Genomic DNA, 20,182 nt, shown 5'->3' with positions numbered 1-20,182 from the left:
AGAAGGAGAGAAACAGTTCCTGAAGTTTTTCCTGTTTCTCTTCGGCACTTCCTTCGTCCAGCCCCCTAGAAGGACAACTGTCCCTTTAGGTAGCAATGCCTGATTCTGCATGGGAGCCACACTCTGTAGGCTAAATGATGCAAGAGAGCCTTGGAAACACACATATTTTTACTGAATGAAAAACCCATACATGGACACCAGGAAGGAGTCCAAGTGAGCTAGAAGAATAGTTCTATATGAAGGAAAGAATAGTTTCCAAAATATAGGAAGAGTTGAAAGGTTGGAGTTACTGATTGGAAGCTGTGCTGCTTTTCACAACTACTGACACACCCACTTGCTTAATTCTTGGTCCCCATTTTTGGTGAAAAAATGTAAAGAGTAGAGAACATAGGGGCTTACAGGAGGCTCATCTCCAGTTCCCAGGATGAACATGCTGACTTTCATGTAACCTTTAGCACCTGAGCTGGCATCTTCAGGGTCATTGAGAAGAAGCCATTTTCTCATGACAGCGTGACCTAAAATAAAGAAGGATTAAAAAGACAGGGACCCTCTAAAGATAAGCTGACACCTTTGTGATTTCATCTGCTGTAAGATAAACAATCATTTCCTCTGAAGTATCATAATGACACCAAGTTTGCCAGAGGAGTCTCTATATTAATGTCCTCCATGATGGGCAGCCCAGGTGGCTCAGTGGTTTAGCGCCACCTTCAGTCTAGGGTGTGATCCTGGAGACCTGGGATGGAGTCCCATGGCGGGCTCCCTGCATAGAGCCTGCTTCTCCCTCTGCCTCTCTCTCTCTCTCTCTCTCTCTCTCTCTCTGTCTCTCATGAATAAATAAATAAAATTAAAAAAAAATGTCCTCTGTGCTTTGGACTGACCAGCCCCCAGCCTCAATCCTGCCCTGGTATCACTCAAACAAGGATCTCTAAGGTCTATTAATTAGTTCTCTAATTCGATTTTGGTAAGATCAAAATACCATCACAAAACAGAGAACTTACATACTTGTGAATGTTAGGATAATTGCCATCAGATTGAAAAAGATATCCTTATTAAGCTATTCCTTAATTCATTCATTCCCACTAAGTATCCTTCTCCCTCTTCAATTAAGAAAAAGACATTTTTGGGCAGCCTGGGTGGCTCAACGGTTTAGCGCCGCCTTCAGCCCAGGGTGTGATCCTGGAGACCTGGGATCGAGTCCCACGTCGGGCTCCCTGCATGGAGCCTGCTTCTCCCTCTGCCTGTGTCTCTGCCTCTCTCTCTCTCTGTCCGTCTCTCATGAATAAATAAATAAAGTCTTAAAAAAAAAAAAAAAAGAAAAGAGATACTTTTTAAATTCCTTTGTTGATCCCTCAGATTTTCTTGATTCCCAGAATCTTCAAGTTCATAGAGAGAAAGAATATTACTTACCCGGTTCATCATAAATGAATCCAACATCAATCTGGGAAAAGATAATTTAAAATAGCTCAAATCGACTTTAAAATCAGTTTAGTTACTTCAAAGAAACCATTATTATTATATTTAAATATAAGGCTCTTGACGACTTCAATTTCTATACCCACCATTTGCTTCGACGTGGATAGAACTGGAGGGTATTATGCTGAGTTAAGTAAGTTAATCGGAGAAGGACAAACATTATATGGTCTTACTCATTTGGTGAATATAAAAAATAGTGAAAGGGAATAAAGGGGAAAGGAGAGAAAATGAGTGGGAAATATCAGAGAGGGTGACAGAATATGAGAGACCCCTAACTCTGGGAAACGAACACGGGGTGTGAAAGGGGAGGTGGGTGGGTGGTTGGGGTGACTGGGTGACAGGCACTGAGGGGGGCACTTGACAGGATGAGCACTGGGTATTATGCTATATGTTGGCAAATCGAATTCCAATAAAAAAATATAGAAAAAAAAAAGAAGTCAATTTCTTCGAGAACAACACTTCCATCTTACCCTCTTTGTATCCCAATGCCTTGTCTGATGTGTGGAACACAGAAGACCCTCAACCAATCATTTTGAATGAAAGAACTAACTAGTCTTGGAGCTGGACGGGACCATGAAAGTAGGATGACCAGTGTTTCCCGGTTTGCTTGGAACTTTTCCCCAAGCACAGAAAGTCTCACATTCTGTAAAATCCTTCAGTCCCAGACAGACTTGGACTTTGGGCACCCTATGTGAAGTCACCTGGTCCAATTTCCTGTCCAATATTCCTCTTTCTTCTCCTCCAGCTAATGCTAATTAATTAATGTTAGCATTAATATAACCATCAATTGGGCACTTCAATGTGCCAAGCACTCTACTAGATGTTTTATATATTCTATCCCACTTAGTATTCACAATGAGTCCATTTTAAAGAGGAAACTAAGGATCAGTTGGTATGTGGCTAGTTGGTAGCCACAGGGTATGAACACATGTATGCCTGACCCAGATCATTCTCTAGGACCTCTAATGCTTGGAGCTCCTTCTTTTGAGAGGCAGCCCATTCCACATAGAATTGCTGAGAAGCACCACAAAGTATTTGTCTTTGATTCCAAATGAGTTACTTGGAAAAGCACCCTGATACTCTTTCCTGTTTTGGTTTGCTTTTCCGATTCCACATTTACAATAATTGGCTTTGGAGATGGAACCCTGGGGCCACTGGTAAGTGGAGCTAGTTTACGGGCTTCCTGCCACTGTCAAGCACCCCCTCCCTCTGTAGCACTGCATTGGAACTCTAGGAGGGCCCTGATGTGGCATCTTCCAGGCATTTGGTTTAAGGCATAGTAAGTGCTGTACTTTAGAAGTTGACTAGACCCAGGCCGAGAACACTCTGACAAACATGGCCCATAGTGTGAATCCCTTACACGTAACTTTAATATGTCATCAAGGTGGACAGCCTGATACCTGGCCAGGAACCTGATTCCTCACTATGAAAATGCCTGTCTAAGTTGAACGAAACAGACTGTTGTAACCCACCTTAAATTCCCCCATCAGACAATCTGCCCGCAAAGAATGGGAATTATAAACCTGGAAGAAAGAAGAGCCATGAGAAGCTTATTGGCTTTATCTGGCAGTTAGAAAACATGACCTTTCTATTCCAAAGCCCCCTTACCCGAATGCTGATGATCTCATCCATCAGTTCAGAAGGGGTTATGTGGACATTGTAGAAAAATAACTGTCAAAACAGAAGAGAAAAATGTTTGAATGTTAACAGGGGTGGACTCAGGTTTAGTGTGATCTAATGCTAGAACCCTCCTAAAAAATATAAAACATAATCCCAAAAGTAGGTTTGACCATGAGCCTTCGAAAAGGCCTTGAGGTTTAAGCTTCATGAGCTTCTTGGCAAACTCACTTTTGTATGTTGGAAAAAAAGAATATGTAACAATTATAGTGTTTATGTAATGAAATTGAATTGTCCATTGGGGGCCAAAAATACGATAGCTAACTGATATGTAGATCTAAGGTTACTTCATTCTGCAAGTCTCACTAAAATGGATGCTTGGGGTTTGCATGACCTGGAAAATTGAGTTAAATTCCCTACAATTGTCCTAAAAAAAGTTCTTTTTAGTTTTTGTTTGTTTTTTTTTTTAATCTAGGATCCACTCAAGGATTACATTTGGTTGTTGTATCTCTTTAGTTTTCTTCTTCTTCTTCTTCTTCTTCTTCTTCTTCTTCTTCTTCTTCTTCTTCTTTTTAATTTTAGAGGGAGAGAGAGAGAGCATGAGCAGGGGGAGAGTACAGGGGAAGGAGAGGAAGAGGGAAAGAATCCCAAGCTGACTGTGCTAAGTGTGGAGTCTGACCTCATATGCAGGGCTCCATCTCACGACCCTGAGCTCATGACCTGAGCTGAAACCGAGAGTTGGACGCTTAACCGACTGAGCCACCCAAGCACTCCAGCTTTAGTTTCCTTTTATACAGCAAACTATTATTGTTATTTATTTATCCTGCCTATTTTTGTTATTTATTTATCTATCAAGATCAGTTGTCTTATAGAATATTCCACAATCCAGACTGGCGTAAATATTTCCTCACTATTAGATTCAAATTGGCTATTTGACAAGAAATGACATGGGTGATATTGGTCCTTCCACTATATCACATCAGGACACACACATCAGTTTGTGCCATTATTGGTGATAACAAGTTTAGTCACTTGGTTAAGAAGATGTAGGTAAACTAGGGATTTTGTAGTAAATTCTTTTATTAATTCCTGAATTGGTCTGCTTAGAGTCTCTGGTATTTGATTCAGAGATCTAATCTCAAAAAAATTCATTATTATGGGAAAATTTTAAGGTGGAGATTCTTGCCAAGCTCCTCAGAATGCAGCTGAGTAAATGTTCATCCTGCATTATAAATGCAAATCACCCAGAAGCTTGTCCTCCCTGCAAGTCCTCCCTGGCGAACCTCTCTCAGGCTCTCCAGAAGTCCACTTCAAGTGCTACCCCCTTCACCACCTCAGCACACACCTGCATCATATGTCTGCTTTGACACTACTTCACTGCGTGTTGTTGTCTCCAATTCCTCCAAGGTGGAAAAGTGACAAGTGAAAAGAAGACGGGCCTTCTGTGAAGGTAGGGCCACCTTGAACAAAGGGGGAGAAACTGGAACCCCAGACAGAAGAAACAGGTTCCTTGTATGCACAGTGGTGGGAAAAAAACAAAAGCCGGAGCCAGCCTGGGATCGGAAAGCTGCAGGGAACCCAGAGGGAGGATGAGAGGAAACCACAGTAGGATAGGCCTGGGCTCAGACAACAGGGCCTGGGACTCAAGCCTGAGGAATCTCAGAAATGCATCTCCTCAGCAGAGCAGGGCTGGGTTCAGAGGACTCCCCAAACATCATGTTTCTCACAGCCCTGCTCTGCAAGTTTTGTGGTACCTGAGATAACTGCCAAGGTATTCAGCATTTCTGAGGAGTGTTATGGAAAATGTCAGCAGGACTGTATTCTCGGTGTGGGAGGGAAAAGAAGACCCTTTTGGTTCCTAATTGCTTTCCTTTTACATATATTATTTTTATAGCCAGATAGGTGTTGACACCTTTAAAAAGTCAACCATTGTCGTCCATGTGAAATATGTGACAATCTGCTTTAGAGCTGTGACTGAAACTTAGCATTGTTTTCTTTCATGAGGGTCCAGCATGAACTGGTCTTAATTATGAAAATGTGGCGATGCTTTTTTTTTTTTTTTTTGAGTAGCAAAGCGATCACAGAACTTCCTTAACCATCCCTCAGAGACGTCCTGCTGCTTAGAAAGAGCAAAGGCAGATGTAAGTGACTTCCTGTGGTCCGTCATTAGGTGTGCAAGGATCCGACAGGACAGGTGCCAAGCTGGCAGCTCTGAGACCAGGCCATTTGATTTTGAGACCCAGTGGCTCTTAGAATGCTGAATGCTGGAACTTTGCATTGTCTTTGCCAGATGTCTGCACACGAGTCCCCCTCCAATGTGGAACGAGGAAGGGGAAGGTGGAAGGCAGGAAGATGTGTGTAAATAGAACAGACTCACTAAGCAGAAACATGTGCTACGCCCATTTACCTCATCATAAAATGGGTTGTTCCCTCTCTTGATCCTTGTTCTGTGTGTCTGGCCACAGACATGGACCTTGACCACAGGCTTGATGTTGTTGCCACTTAACTGACGGCCCTCAATCACTCGGACGCGGATCTGCAAGCACAGAAGGGGTGTTGTTACTGATCCTTCCCCAGCACCAGGTGAGAGAATCCTCAGGTGCCATGTCAGCCTGTGAGGATCACCGACGCCAGGCCCGGGGCAGGTGCGCACAGCCGGGGTAGCCCCCCTGCTCATTCCCAAGGTGGAAGTGGGGCTGGGTTGGAGAAACCTAGAGGAGTAGTGGGGTTGAAACAGTCCAGGGCTGGCCAGGGAAAGGGTGCAGTAGGGGGTGGGAGGGAGGTGCCCGCTGCTCTGACCCCAGCCTCCCACCTGGTCTGCTTGAGCCTGGGATGTACTAAATCACTCCACAGCTGTCTGCCAAGGAAGTGCCCAGAACTAGGAAGATGCACTACTGTGCCTCTATTCTTTCCTACCACCAATGGGAAGGAGGGGTATAGTTTTGTTTCTCTGAAGAGTCTCATCAGGCTTGACTCCATCTACTCCTGCATGCAACAGAGAGATGGACAGCATTTCTTCTTGGGTTTATGCTCTGACGTCCCTTTTTGCTAGGTGGGCAGCTGCCCTTAGCAACAGGTCCTTCCCAGCAACAGTGCAATTGCCAGAAGCTGGACAATATTGTGGTAGCATAAAAACATGGGGCCCGCTTCCAGGGCTGTTCGCACCTGGAAGTCCTGAGGCTTGTTGGACAGCATCCGCCGGTTCTTCTTTGCTTTCGTGAGCCTCCGGGCAAGGTGAGCCTCCGACACGATCCCACCTGACCCCCTGGGCCCAGGGCCCGTGACTGTGCCATCCAACCTGTCTTCATCACCTCCATCTTCCTCTTCTTCTCCTGAAACACCAACAAGAGATCCTGTCAGAGATGGCCCTCATCCTATAAATGTCTGAATGCAGGTTTCCTGAAAACAGAATTCTCAGTGTTCAGGGGTGGTGAAGGAGCTGCTCCACTTGGGATGTGCTGCGACTCAGATACAGTTTCTTTAGGAAAATGTGTTCACGGGTGCATCGGGTGCTCACTCAGGCTGTATTCAAAGTGACCAAGAGAACTCCAGAGATGAAGGGGAGAGCAAGAGGAGAAGAGTCAGTTGGACCCCACCAGAAATCACCTGGTTCTGATCTGGGGACCCAGCCTGAGGTCAAGGGGCCTTTCTGTGGTTAGGAGAGAGAGAGGAGACAATCCCAGGGGACACTGGAGCTTGGCAGAGGAGACTTTGACTCCACCATCCCCAGTGCTAGTCTTTTCTCTAGAGATGAACTCATGAGGGTGCTGCATTGCCTCCTTTCTGCTTGAGCCTCCAGGTTCCTAAATGCCCTCTCCACCCTCGTGGCAGATGAGAAACACACCTCCGGTTTCCTTGCCAACAGACCAATGTGGTCTCATGCTTTCCCTTTGCCCACCTTTTCTGTCACTTCCACATGCATCTATCTCCTCATTTATCTTCCTAACTTCCCTTCATACTCAGGGGGGGAAGGTATTTCCTGATTGATAGAGTGAAGCCCCTTCCAATACTTGAGAGCCTACTTCCTTCTGATTCTTTGGAAACACCCCCAAGTGTCCCACCTGTCCCCCAGGGTACCTCCAGTCGACTCTTCCCTATAGGACCTTCCCTCTTCACATAGGCACAGCTCTTTCTCTCCTTAAAAAACAAAACTCAATGCTGTCTACTCCGTCTCTCCTTTCTTTTATTCACAAACTCTTTTAAACTCACTGACCAACTTCAGCTTTTCTTATCTTAATAGACAAAAAGTGACCAAAAAGTGATGACCTCCTGGTAATCTGTACAATATAATTTAAGGAATTTACTTCGTCCAAAAAAATAACAGCATTCTCACTCTCTACCTTTGGATTCTGAAACCCCCTCCTTTACAATGCAAAATCATGTAAGAGATTGAATTTCCATGCAGACACATTTGTCAGTCACTTACATTATAGTATGAATTAGTTCAATCAGACTGCCGTGTAGCACCGCTCTTAAAGCTTGGGCTCTGGAGTTATGTGGCCTGGGTTCAAATTCCAGTTTTAAGTTGTGTGAGTCTGAGTAAGTTTCTTAATTTCTGTTTCAGATTTCTCATATGTAAGAAGGTGGGAATAATAGTATTTGCCACAGGGTTATTGTAAAGATAAAATTAATTTTTATGCAAGCCTTCAACATGGTGCCTGGCACACAGCAACACTCAATATATTAGTCTTTTAAAAAAAAAAAAAAACTTTTGTTGAGGAATCAGTTTTGGTGGGAGTGCAGAACACAAGAACACTTCCCAGAGAGCAGTCATGAGGTAGAGGTAGGGGCTGGAGAAGTCAGTGGGCAGCACGGGGGAAGGGGACACAGAATGAGGAAGGTGCAACCACAAGGAGCCCAGACCCATGACCGTGTATTGCTTCAGAGTTCAGCCCAGAATGAATCCTCCCTTCATCACCTCTTTTACACTCAGCCTCTCCAGCTACTTCTATCCGCAGAGATCCAACATGACTTCTTGCTAAGCTTCAGGGCCCTTTTCTGAGTCTTCCCACTCCACTGAACATGGTCTTGGGCACCGGGCAGCCACACACACTTTTCTGAGTCACACAGCTCTCTTCCTGGCCCTCTGACTAAACCATCTCAGGTTCTTCTTGGGCTCCTCTCCATGTCCTGCTCCCCACATGTGACTTCCCACTCTGTTCCTTAGTCCTCTGCCCCTCTGACCTCATGGCCTCTGCATCTACACTTTAGACCCACAGAGTGTGAGGCCAGAGAGGACTCCAAGATCCCTGGTCAGAACATGCGCCTCACCACAGCATCCAGACAAGACAACTGAGGTCTGGAAAGCCGAGGTGACCTGTTAGGTTATTGGGAGCTGAGCTGAAATGAGGACTGGGTCTTTGCTTACCTCACTGGCTCCAGACTGAGTCTAAAACCAGGCTGTGGGGGAAGAAGCTGCTCTCTGCACCTTTGTCAGGATACCAGGAAACCCCAGAGAGGCTGAAGGCAAGAAGGAATACCTTGGCCCTCTGCAAGATAATCTGGGACTCTTCTACTCCATCCTTGATGAGGCTTCAAAAGCAAGGCTTGCCTGCCTGCCACCCACCTTGGGGCTCCCAGGTCTTAGAATGTCCCTCCTCCCATTCTTCACCAGGTGAGTGCCTCAACTTCCAATTTTCTCAAGCCCCTGATGAAATACCCTGGCTCTGAACAGCACCACACGTGACCCTACCCAGGAGCTCAGTGAATGCAGAACCAACAAGGAGACACAGGCCTGCCTTCTTGAGTTTTTCAGCTGGACAGTACAGGGCACTCCTCCGACCCCTGCGCCAGCCTCAGGGAAACATAGGAAGGTCTGGCCCCCCTGCTGCAAACCTGTCCTGAACTGGGCAGTGGCTGGGCTGAATGCCTCAAGGGCTCCTCTGACAACTAAGACAAACTCCCTTTGCTCATCCTGGTTTCCTCCCTGCTGCGAATTGTTCCATTTGGGGTCAGTGGTTATGGAGGGCAGCAAGTAGGAGAAGGAGGGGTAAACCGTACCCTCTGCATGCTGGCCCCTGTATAAATCCTCATTAAACTCTTTTTTTTTTTAAGATTTTATTTATTTATTTATTCCTGATAGAGCGGGGGCGGGCAGAGACACAGGCAGAGGGAGAAGCAGGCCCCACGCCAGGAGCCTGACACGGGACTCGATCCCAGGACCCCAGGATCACACCCTGGGTCAAAGGCAGGCGCTAAACCGCTGAGCCACCCAGGGATCCTCCCTCATTAATCTCTTAATGGATGCTTCTGAAGGACCACAGGCAACGAAGAGCCAGTTTCTTCTAGGAAATACCTTCTGCCATTCAGACCTGAGCCTGAGGGATGGGTCAGAGGAAACCAGCCTGAGTCATGGCTACTGTCAGCATCTCTGCACACAGCAGAAGGATATTTGAGCAGGAAATCTCCCCATAATGTTGCAGGAAGCTACACAGCATTAAACAATGCCACCCTAAGTGTTCCACAAAGAATGAGGGGGGCCCTTTAGGCCCTGCCAAGCGCACTCTTCTCTGCAAGCTGTTTCATTACCAGATGTGGGTAGTTGTGTGGGCGTGCCCTACTGCTGAGACCCAGGAATAAATCTGAACCACAGCTCAGGTGATCTACAAGGATGACTAGAGAGGGCAACATTACATGGAACCACTGACTAAATAGAAAGTTGCTGATTGTATTTGCTTCCTTGTATTTGCTGGCTGTCACAAAGAACCCCAAACTAGGTGGCTTAAAGCAATAGAAATTGATTCTCTGACAGTTCCAAACCCTAGAAGGAGAGTGTTGGCAGGGCTATTCTCCCTCAGGACCATCATCTCATCTAATCCTCTTCCATTCCTTGATGGAGAGTCCTTTCGGGATTTTCTTAAGTAGGCCCCACACCCAGCCTAGAACCTAATGTGGGGCTTGAACTCATGACCCTGAGATCAAGACATGAGCTGAAATCAAGGGTCAGATGCTTAACCGACTGAACCACCTAGGCATCCCTTTTCTGGAATATTTTATGCTTTTTTGGGTGGAGAAGATGTTATAACAACCCCGTTTCTCTAGAGTCCTAGAATGTCATTCTCTGCCTGTGATATCTTGTAACATTAATTTTGGAGATAATTCCTTCCTGCTTCTTATTAGCTGGTGGCTCCTGGCAGTGCTGGGCATTCCTTGGCTTGTGGCTGCATCCTTCCAATCCCTGCCTCTGTTGGCACATGGCCTCCTCCCCCTGGGTATCTGGGCACCCCCACCTCTTTTTTGTAAAGGTACCAGTCACTGTAACAGTATGATTTCATCTTAGCTAAGTGCATTTGCAAAGATCCCATTTCTGAATAAGGGCACCTTTTGATATTCTGTGTAGGAATTGGCGGGGGACACTATTCAACTCCCTACAAAGGCCATCTTTTGATTCTTTCCAGTGTGTTCCATCTATTACTCCAGTCTACAGTCTGCAGCCACACAGGCACCCTCATTCTATCAACCACATCATTTTCCCTGCCTCCCCACCCCCTGCCACTGCCTTCACATCTTTTTTCTCTTGACCTGTGCCAGTCCATGCTCTAACACTGCCCTGCTCCTCTTCACCCTCAACTCCTTCCTTCTTCTGGTTTACTGTACTCACCTGGTTCATTCAACCTCCACTCACTCCACCCCTTCACCTAGGGAGCTAAGCTTGGCTATACACTCACCCTCTTGGCCAGTCCCACTTTAATTTCATGATCACACATGTTAAATGGATTCACAGGCCATCCCACCATATTTCCAAGGCATCTATCCTGGATCCTGGTCTGAGAAAGCCACTAATTGGCCAACACAATCAAATCACTTTACTTTTCTGAACTTCCACCTATTGTGCACCTTGAAAGCTTCAGATAACCTCTCCTTCTCATTGCCAGCTAATGAACTTGCATCTTATTTCATTAAGAAAACAGGTAATCAGAAGAGAATATCTTCATCCTCCCAACTCCAAGTCAACCTTCCTACCTGCCTCTGTTGTCTGCCTTCCCTCCTGCTACAATCACTGAACTGTGTTCCCCATGAGGGCAATCCTTCCATACGTGCGCAGACCTCATCTCCTCTCCCCACTCAAGGATTTTACTTCTGCAATTTCTGCCTCTCAGGAGGATCATTCCCAAATATGTAAAATATAGCCCACAATAAAAAAACCGAAAAACGAACAAAACAAACACAAAACAACTTTCTTTGACTCTCCCTATGGTTACTGCTCTATTTTTCTATTCCTCTTAAAATGTCACTTTGGCCATGCCAAGCTCTTCACAATTCCTTTATATGAATGCTATCCTGCCTCTCCAGCAATTACCATGCCCTTCAGTCAACCCTACCAAGCTTCTGACTGCTGCCAACACTGACCTGTCTCCTTTCTGAATGTCAGTAACCCTTTATGTGACTATGAAAAGATGCTTCAAATCCTATGTCATCAGGAAATACAAATTATTATTTTTTTAAAGATTTTATTTATTTATTCATGAGAGAGAGGCAGACAGGCAGAGGGAGGAGCAGGCTCCATGCAGGGAGCCTGAGGTGGGACTCGATCCTGGGTCTCCAGGATCACGCCCTAGGCTGAAGGCGGTGCTAAACCACTGAGTCACCTGGGCTGCCCAGGAAATACAAATTAAAACAATGAGATACCACTATACAAATTAGGATGACCAAAATCTGGAAGACTAATAACATCAAATGCTGGTGAGGATGTGGAGCAACAGGAACTCTCATACATTACTGGTAGGTATGCAAAGTGGTATAGCCACTTTTAAGACTGTTTAGCAGCTTCTTACAACATTAAAGGTATTCTTTCCATGTGATCCAGCAATCACGCTCCTTGGTATTTACCCAAAGAGGTTGAAAATGTATATTCATACAAAATCCATACATGGATGTTTATAGGAGCTTTATTCATAATTGCCAAACATGAAAGAAACCAAGATGTCTTTCAGGAGGTGAATGAATAAATAACTGTGGTATATCCAGACAATGGAATATTATTCAGTGCTTAAAGAGTAAGCTATCAAATCATGAATAGACATGGGAAAATCTTAAATGCATATTACTAACTCAAAGTCAGTCTGAAAAGACTGCATACTATATGATTCCAACTCAAGGACATTCTGGATAAGGCAAAACTATGGAGACAATAAAAGGATCAGGAGTCACCAAAGTTGGGTGGGGGATGAATATGCAAAGCACAGAGGATTTTAGGGCAGTGAAAGTACTCTGTATGAAACTAAACTGATAGATATATGTCATGATACATTTGTCCAAACCCTAGAATATATGCCACCAAGAATGAACCAAGAATGAACTCTAAGGGAAACTATGGACTTTGGGTAATTACGATGTGTCAACATAGGTTCATCCTTTGTAAAATGTGTACCATTCTGATGAGTGACACTGATGATGGAGAAGGCTACACATGTGCAGGGACAGGGAGTGTATCTGAAATCTGTTATCTTCCTCTCAATATTATGGCAAACCTAAAACCTCTCTAAAAGAAAACAAAGTCCTTAAATACACACAATGCACACACAAGTCCCTCAGGTATCCAACTCCTGGGACCTATAGTCAAACTAGTTTCTTCACTTTCCAGGGACGAATTTTCCTGAAAATCTTCACTTTTATGTTCTATCATTAAGATTTCAAAGTTCTTCCATGCAGGACTTATTATATGAATGGCAATCTTTAAAATCAGTATTGGTAATCATGAATAGTGGTTATCTCTGGAGGGAGGGACTGTGGAAGATTTGCACTTTCTGTGTTTTATATTTCTGTAATGTCTACATTTTTACAAGCTAGCATTGCTTTTGGACTCAAAAAGATCAATGAGTTAAAAAAATTTTTAATTTGTAAAGACCTATATAAATTAGAGGAAGCAGACTCATTGCTTTGACATAGAATGGTAAAGTTTTTTAAAGAGCCAATTGAAAAGAAAAAGAAAATAAATAAAAAAATAATAAATAATAAATAATAAATAATAAATAAAAAGAGAAAAGAAAAAGAAAACAAATTTTGGGCCAGATGTTCTGCTTAGGTTATTGAAGTATACGATGGCAGGAGGTGTGGCTATCTTGCTCTTATTTCTCTGCCTCATATTTGTTGGTCTTTTCTTCCCCCAGGTCTGTAAATTGTTGGTTTTTTTGGGTTTTTTTTCCTAGCATCTTCCCTAGTACGGAGTTGTAGTAAGTACCCAAAGAAATCTTTGCTTAGTTGAATTGAATTGTCTTATTAAGACAAAAAAAAAAAAAAGGTTTTCTCTCTTGAAACATCCAAATAACCCAGGATGTTGAAGGATTTTTTTAAATACCGAAGAAGAGATTCTTTCAGCTGGATTATGAAGCCGACATTCAGAATGTCACTCTTGACCCAGCTTTGGTGAATAGTCATCTAATAAAGCAAAGATAATACTTCTAGGTCAAAGAACTCTGTTCTTCTTCTTTTTTTTTTTAAGATTTTATTTATTTACTCATGAGAGATACACACAGAGAGAAGCAGAGACACAGGCAGAGGGAGAAGCAGGCTCCATGCAGGAAGCCTGACGCGGGACTTGATCCCGGGTCTCCAGGATCACGACCTGGGTTGAAGGTGGCGCTAAACCGCTGAGCCACCTGGGCTGCCCTGTTCATTTTTTAAGTAACAAAATTTCATTTTTGTCATCTCACACTTAAAAATGAACTTTCCCTGCAGACACAGCTCATTTCCTGGCTAGCACCTGTTAACACTCTTTGTTTGAAATCCAAATAAAAGGAGCTCAGGTTCTTTTCCTATCTCCACCCAGCAGTATCAGGGATTCTAGAGAACTTCTGAGAAAGACCTTGGCCAACTGCCACTGCAGAGCCTGCTGGGAGTGTTTCCTAAGAGAATGGGTAAACTCCCAGTCCAGGAACACTGCTGGAGCATTAGTGCTACCAAGACAATCCAGAAGGTGAGGAGCAGGAGCCTCAAGCAGAGGGACCTTAGATGGCAAGGATTCTCTCCTCACTGGATTTAAAGTTCAGAGCTTTTCTCATTTCTAAGGAGGCAGCCTTTGCTCCAGGGAAATCATATGGTCTCTGAGCATGCCCTATCCGTGGTCCATCTCAGAGGATGGGATTTTCCCGTACACTCTCAAATAGTTCGATGAATTGCTTATTCTCAAAGTCTCTCTGGTCTACTAGGACACAACTTTTTTCTTTTCCTTTTTTAAAAAAGATATTTACAAATAAGCATTAAGTATCGCAATGTGACTTTGAGCCAAATCAGACCATTCATTCTTTTCCAACAGCTCTGATATTTAGAGGAAACAATTTGAATGTTCATACAGAGTGTTCCACCCAACTGAGCTCATGACTACACGTCAACTAGAATTGTTTTTGTAAAAACAGTAATAATAATAATAACAATGGCCACCATTTAGGTAACACTTACTGTATACTAGGCACTGAGCTAAGTGCTTTATATGTCTTATCTCATTTAATCCTTGTGACAACTTTCTGATCTAGGTGCCACTATTATCCCCACTTTATGGTAAAGAAAACTGAGATTAAGAGAGAAGCGATTAAGAGAGGCTAAGTGATTTATCCAAGGCTACATGGCAGATTAACAACAGATACAGAATCCAACCTGGCCAGTCTGACCCCAAAGCCCTTGCTCTTATAAAGTCAAACTTTCACGATAATAAAAAAAGTTTTTTTTCTCTAAAACTTAGACTAAATATGCCTGGAGAGCAGGAGCTGTACCCTAAAGCATTTATCACCCAGCACTGCAGTATCTAGTGTTAGGTCGAGAAACCCAGCAACTACTTTCTTTATTTCATAAATATTAAAGAAATGGTGTGGCACCAGTTTACTGTAAACTGTAAGTTTACTCCTTTGCTTGAATGATCCACAGTATTATCTTTTCCCTAAAGGCCTGCCTGAATTGGTAACACAAAAGGGCTCATTTAACATTTTGGCTCTTGAAATGGAATGAACATAATGAAACTGCCGTTTATCTTCCAGTATACCCGGATAAGAGCATCCTCCCAGCAGTCATGCCCATCTATAACCTTAGAACGTGACATTATTTGGAAATAGGGTCTTTGTGGATGGGATCAAGCAAAGATGAGACCACACTGGATGAAGGTAGGCTAATCCAACCACTGGGATCCTTACAAAAAGTAAGAAATTTGGACATACCCAGGGACCATGCCCTGAGATGACAGAGGAAGAGATTGGAGTGGTGAATCTGCAAGCCAAGGAACAGCAAAGATTACCAGTAACCACCAGAAGCTAGGACAGAGGCCTAGAACAAATTTTCCCTTGGGGTCTCCAGAAGGAACCAGTCCAGTCAGCATCTTGATTTTTAGCCTCCAGAACTGTGAGGGAATCAATTTCTATTGTTCAAGCCAGCCAGCTTATGGGGCTTTATTACAGCAACTCTAGAAAACTAATAAACAGGATCTGGCTAGGAAAAATGGCAGTGTGAGAAAAGGTAAGCAGATCCTTCCAATTCAGAGGCAATGCCAGATATCCTGCCAGTTGGGGTTGCCTTTTGCAGGCCAGAAAGTACCTACTGTCCTTCTCAGGCTAACATAAATCCTGGTGACAGCAGGCTTTGGAGAGGGGGTGAGAAAGAAAAGGGTAGGACCAGTCAGTTCAGCTCCCCTGATAATGTGCTATTCCAGACTGGACTGTTTCCTCTGGGTTTCATTTGTCATTACTGCTGTGGCAGCAAAGGGAGCCATGGACATTTTTGGGCCATTGCAGGGTTTTTGTAGGGCTGAGCATGTCTGAGCACCATACAACATGCCCATGGTGGTACATAGAAGTGCTGCTGATGCACTGGGGCTATGTCAGTTCTAATTATCCCCAAGGGAGAAGGGACCAGATGACCCATGTTAAACACGTACAAGTACCTGGTCAAGAAGTGAGCCAGAACCTCAGTAACGGGCCACCTCGGGGTGTGGGTGAGCAGGGACAGTGGTTGGGGTCAGGCAGGAGGGATATGGCACTGTAGGTGTTGAGTAAACCCCATGGGCTGCCAGAGAGCTGAGTTCAGAACCAAGAGAACTGATGGGCACCTGTGTGGCTCAGTGGTTGAGCATCTACCTTTGGCTCAGGTTGTGATCCTGGGGTCCTGGGATCAAGTGCCCCATCAGGCTCCCTACAGGGAATCTGCTTCTCTCTCTGCCTGTGTCTCTCCCTCTTTCTCTGTGTATCTCTCATGAACAAATGAATAAATAAAAGTTAAAAAAAAAAAAAAAAGAACCAAGAGAAATGAAAAGACAGGTCCCGAGGAGCCAAGGCTGGCAGGAACAAGTGCCCAAGTGCTCTCCCAGGAAGAACTTCAAGACAGCTGGTAAGTATGGCAAGAAAAGGGACTCCTTCTTTCCTGGGGCCCATGCCAGGGCTGGGGAAACAGGAGCATTTGGCTAGGCATCTTCGGGAAGAGGAAGGGACAGAGACACTTTTTACATCACATCACCTTGGAAAAACCGCTAAGAGGAGGTCAAACTTGCCTGCATAAAAGGCCTAATCGTCTTGTAGACTTCCTTCCCCCTGAGGCCCAAAGCCTTCCCCAGAGCCAGCAGTCGCCTCTAGAGCAGCACCCAATGCCCTGAAGAACCAACAATCCGCGTCAGAGAAAAGGGAGCAGGAGGTGAGTCATGCTGAGGGAAACGATTCCTTAAAGGACCAAGGGGCTATTCAGGGGCTGGGATCGAGTTAAAGCCAAGGGAGAGAAAGAGGCCCAACCCTTGGGCACCAGCCATAAAACTGGTAACTGAGAGCACAGCCTGCTGATCACACATTTAAGAAGTGAAGAGACCCATGAAAAGAGCAGAGGTCACTCTTGGAGCTTAACAACCAGGGGCATTCCAACCAGGGGTAGAAGCTACAAACCTGAAGCAAAGCCTTGCTTAGCAGTTTCCACTAGAGCTTGTGAGTTGGACGGGCCCACTGTGAGGCTGGCCAGTAAGGGGCTGTCTCACCCTCCTCCTCTCCCCTGAAGGGCATTTCACAAACAACTGTAATGTCCCAGTTTGGGGCAGCCCTACCTATCCCATGGGGCCCTGTCCAGGTGAGCAGGGCACTATAGACAGTACAATGACAAAGAAAGCTTTCTTGGAGACTCCTTCTGTGTCTTTAACAGACTACCCCTGGCATAGGTGGGGCCTTCCAAAGGGTCAGCTTACCTTCTGTGACTGACACACTGGTCCCACTGGGGTCATTTGGATGTGGAGCAGAAGGTGGATCATAGCCAATCACCAAGTCAATGGTGGCCTGGGTAGAAATAATTCATTGCAGGCAGAATCAGTGTAGGGTAGCAGATTCAATGCAAACAAAATCAGCAGGAGTAAAAAGTCCTGGAAGGGGTGAGCAGGCGGATGGGAAAGTGAGAAGAGAAGGAGAGAAGGATCACACATGCTCCATTGTTTCTATCTTCCCTCTGGAGAGCCAGGCTGGCAGGAAAGCCTGGGAAAGGAATTACCTGTTATAGGTTGGCAAGTGTACCATTGCTAACAGGCAATCTCACAAATTGGAGCAAAGTTGTGCCAAGCAAGCATGAACTTGTAATTAGCCTTCATCCTAGACTTGAGATGGCCTCCAATCACAGAGGCTCATTTTACATGGTTGAGTTAGTTGTGTGCACACTGACTTCTTTATTCATTGCTGAAATTTATTTTCATTTTTTTCTTCTCTCTCTAAAAACAACTTGAGTGACTAACAAAAATTATATAACAATGTGATTCATAAAATAGAATAAAAGAGAATCAAGTCTGATTAAAGAGAAAACAAATATGCAAATCATGAGGTTCAAGATAACTGCATCTTGGGTAAAATGTGACTCCAAGATAGCTAGGAACCAAGGCAAAAAGGAGAACAGAAAATATTATGTAACTTTCATTTTCAGAAAGGAAGAAACATATTAGTTCCTTACAGAAAATAAAGTTTTTACCATTTTTAAAACCTGAGATAAATTTCTCACATGGAGGATTAATTTAGGGCAGAGTTTCCTATACTTAAGTATTTCATGAACCTATAAAATTTCAAAAAGTTTGCTAGGGAGCGTCAACATAGGGACACTAACACAAGCCGATAACTATTAGCTACTGTTATGATAATTTCACAAAAGAAATGAATCTTAACAGCAAAAATGAGGAAGGACAAACCTCAGAATAAAGAGAATCCTTTGCAAATATGGATGGCGCATGTACACACACCCACACACCTGCACATACATACCCAAGTTACCAGTTAAAATACAGACATAACATTTAGGACATAGTCATACTGAAAAATTATTCATTGTTTATCTGAAATTCAAATTTAAATGGGCATCCCATACTTCCAGCTGCCATTTTTGCTACATGTGGTCAACTCTAGTATGTGCACGCATGTGCGCATGCACCCAGCATATTGCCTTTATTTTTTCTCATCTGTCTGTTTGTCAGTGAATACTCTTTCATGGGTCAGCACATTCTGTGTTCAACCTAGGAACTACAGAGCTGGGAGACACTGAACAAAACAATAAATGAGACACCCCCCCCCAACAACAGTTTTGTGACAAATAAAGAATCATAAGAGCAGCATCCCACAGCAGCATCCCACGGCTACCTATGCTGAAGACCCAGGCCACAACCTGAAGGTTGAATGCAAGGAGCACTGAGGGGCTTGACTGCTAACCTTAAGTGAAGAATCAAACTTTCAAAACTTAGAAAAGGACACGATGCCTCAGGATCAGTGATTTCCTGATAACATCAGGATTCCTAGAAGTGCTCCAGTTCTATGTGTGCTTGCTTCTGTGCTTAAAAAACGAAACCCAAACCAGCCAGAAGCACCACTGACTGGTATCATCTTTCCTAAGTATGATTTCTCTCAGCCAGATTTTGGAAAAATAGATGACAGATGACACTGAGTTTACGTTTTAGGATTTAGAATGTCAGTTCACAGTAAACCTTTAAGTTTTAGAGTATAGACCAACAAAATCAACATTCTGAAAAGGCTTTGAGAAGCCTAGCCTGTATTCTTGCCTATAGGGTTGGCCTATTTTAGTGTAAAATTTTCTCCTTTTGCCCAGGCTCCCAAGGAAAGTAAATTGATTGGAAAATAAAGATGTTAAAGGTTAATGGAGCAAGTGTGGTAGCTTTATGAGCACTGTTAGCAAGCAAATGAAATCTGAGCACTATGAGCTCTGAATCCATTTATTTCTTTTAAGTGCACTCGAGAAAGAGAGTTCTGGGCTTATATCAGACAATATTAGTATGTACTTATTTAGAGAGGCTGCCAGTGCAATGATAAACATCATGATATTCACATCTGATGTTCCAAAGTAATATTAATGAAACACCTTCTACAGAATGTCTCAGAGAGTGTCTGATACAGAGAGCTATGCTCACCACACAAATGTAAACACCCAAGTGGTATTCACAGAGCTATACCAAGAGAGGGTCCCACTCACTCTATAGCATTCTGTCAAAGAAAATCAAGTTTATCTAATCTATGAGTTCTGTGATTGCAAGTATAGGATAAGGCCATATCATTTGCAAGTAGATCTGTTATCTCAAAACCAGCAGTGGTGTGTGGGTGTGGATGTGTCTGTGCATGGTGAGCTGATTATAATTTCACACTCTTCTTTTTTTTTTTAATTTCACACTCTTCTTAATGAAATTTTGGTTACTTATCTCCCTTCAAAGTCATTCAACAAGAGAGAATGTGCTCACCCCAGTATCTTGCCCCTTTTCACTGAGCAGGGAGATGAGTTTGTATGGCAGTGATCTGCTCTGGTCACCAGTCAGGTCCTTCAGGGCTACAGTGGCCGTGCCAATTAATCTGCAGGTGAAACAAGAAAGCACACAGTAACCTAAGTGAGAGGCGTGCTTCTACTTTCTCAGCAGACCTCCTAATTCCCCTCCTATTCGTCTGCTCTCATTAAAATCACTCATAGTGAAATAAATTTGGGGAATTTGGGCAGTAAACATCACTTTTCCATAGTAGGTAGTCATTTTGAGAGTCTTCCTATGGTGCCTATGAAATTTCAAGTCATGAATGAGGTAGTCACCATAAATGGGTGACAAAGACTGAATAGCACCCTTCAGAATCCAAGAGAGAAAAGTAGGACAAAATTCAGACATTCCTCTGAA

General features: G+C 43.9%; 1 protein-coding gene across 4 annotated transcripts in view; it reads right to left on the bottom strand.

Annotated features, from left to right (window-relative positions):
• Positions 1 to 20,182, bottom strand: part of MYOF (myoferlin) — a 142,157-nt gene that overhangs the window by 84,873 nt on the left and 37,102 nt on the right. For all 4 annotated transcript variants that reach the window (XR_013368209.1, XM_077878365.1, XM_077878363.1 and 1 more), the window contains exons 4-11: positions 19,763 to 19,871; positions 17,234 to 17,321; positions 6,256 to 6,422; positions 5,498 to 5,626; positions 3,082 to 3,144; positions 2,946 to 2,996; positions 1,408 to 1,438; positions 400 to 515 (exon numbers count right to left, since the gene is read on the bottom strand). Coding sequence is in view for 3 of the 4 variants with exons in the window: in XM_077878365.1 (XP_077734491.1) it covers positions 400 to 515; positions 1,408 to 1,438; positions 2,946 to 2,996; positions 3,082 to 3,144; positions 5,498 to 5,626; positions 6,256 to 6,422; positions 17,234 to 17,321; positions 19,763 to 19,871 (754 nt within the window). In the remaining variant the exon portion in view is untranslated. The remainder of the gene's footprint in view (positions 1 to 399; positions 516 to 1,407; positions 1,439 to 2,945; positions 2,997 to 3,081; positions 3,145 to 5,497; positions 5,627 to 6,255; positions 6,423 to 17,233; positions 17,322 to 19,762; positions 19,872 to 20,182) is intronic.

The sequence above is a fragment of the Canis aureus genome, chromosome 29, assembly GCF_053574225.1.
Source record: "Canis aureus isolate CA01 chromosome 29, VMU_Caureus_v.1.0, whole genome shotgun sequence".
Lineage (NCBI taxonomy): Eukaryota > Metazoa > Chordata > Mammalia > Carnivora > Canidae > Canis > Canis aureus.
Note: the sequence above shows the minus strand (reverse complement) of the source record. Positions and strands in the feature narration are given on the sequence as shown.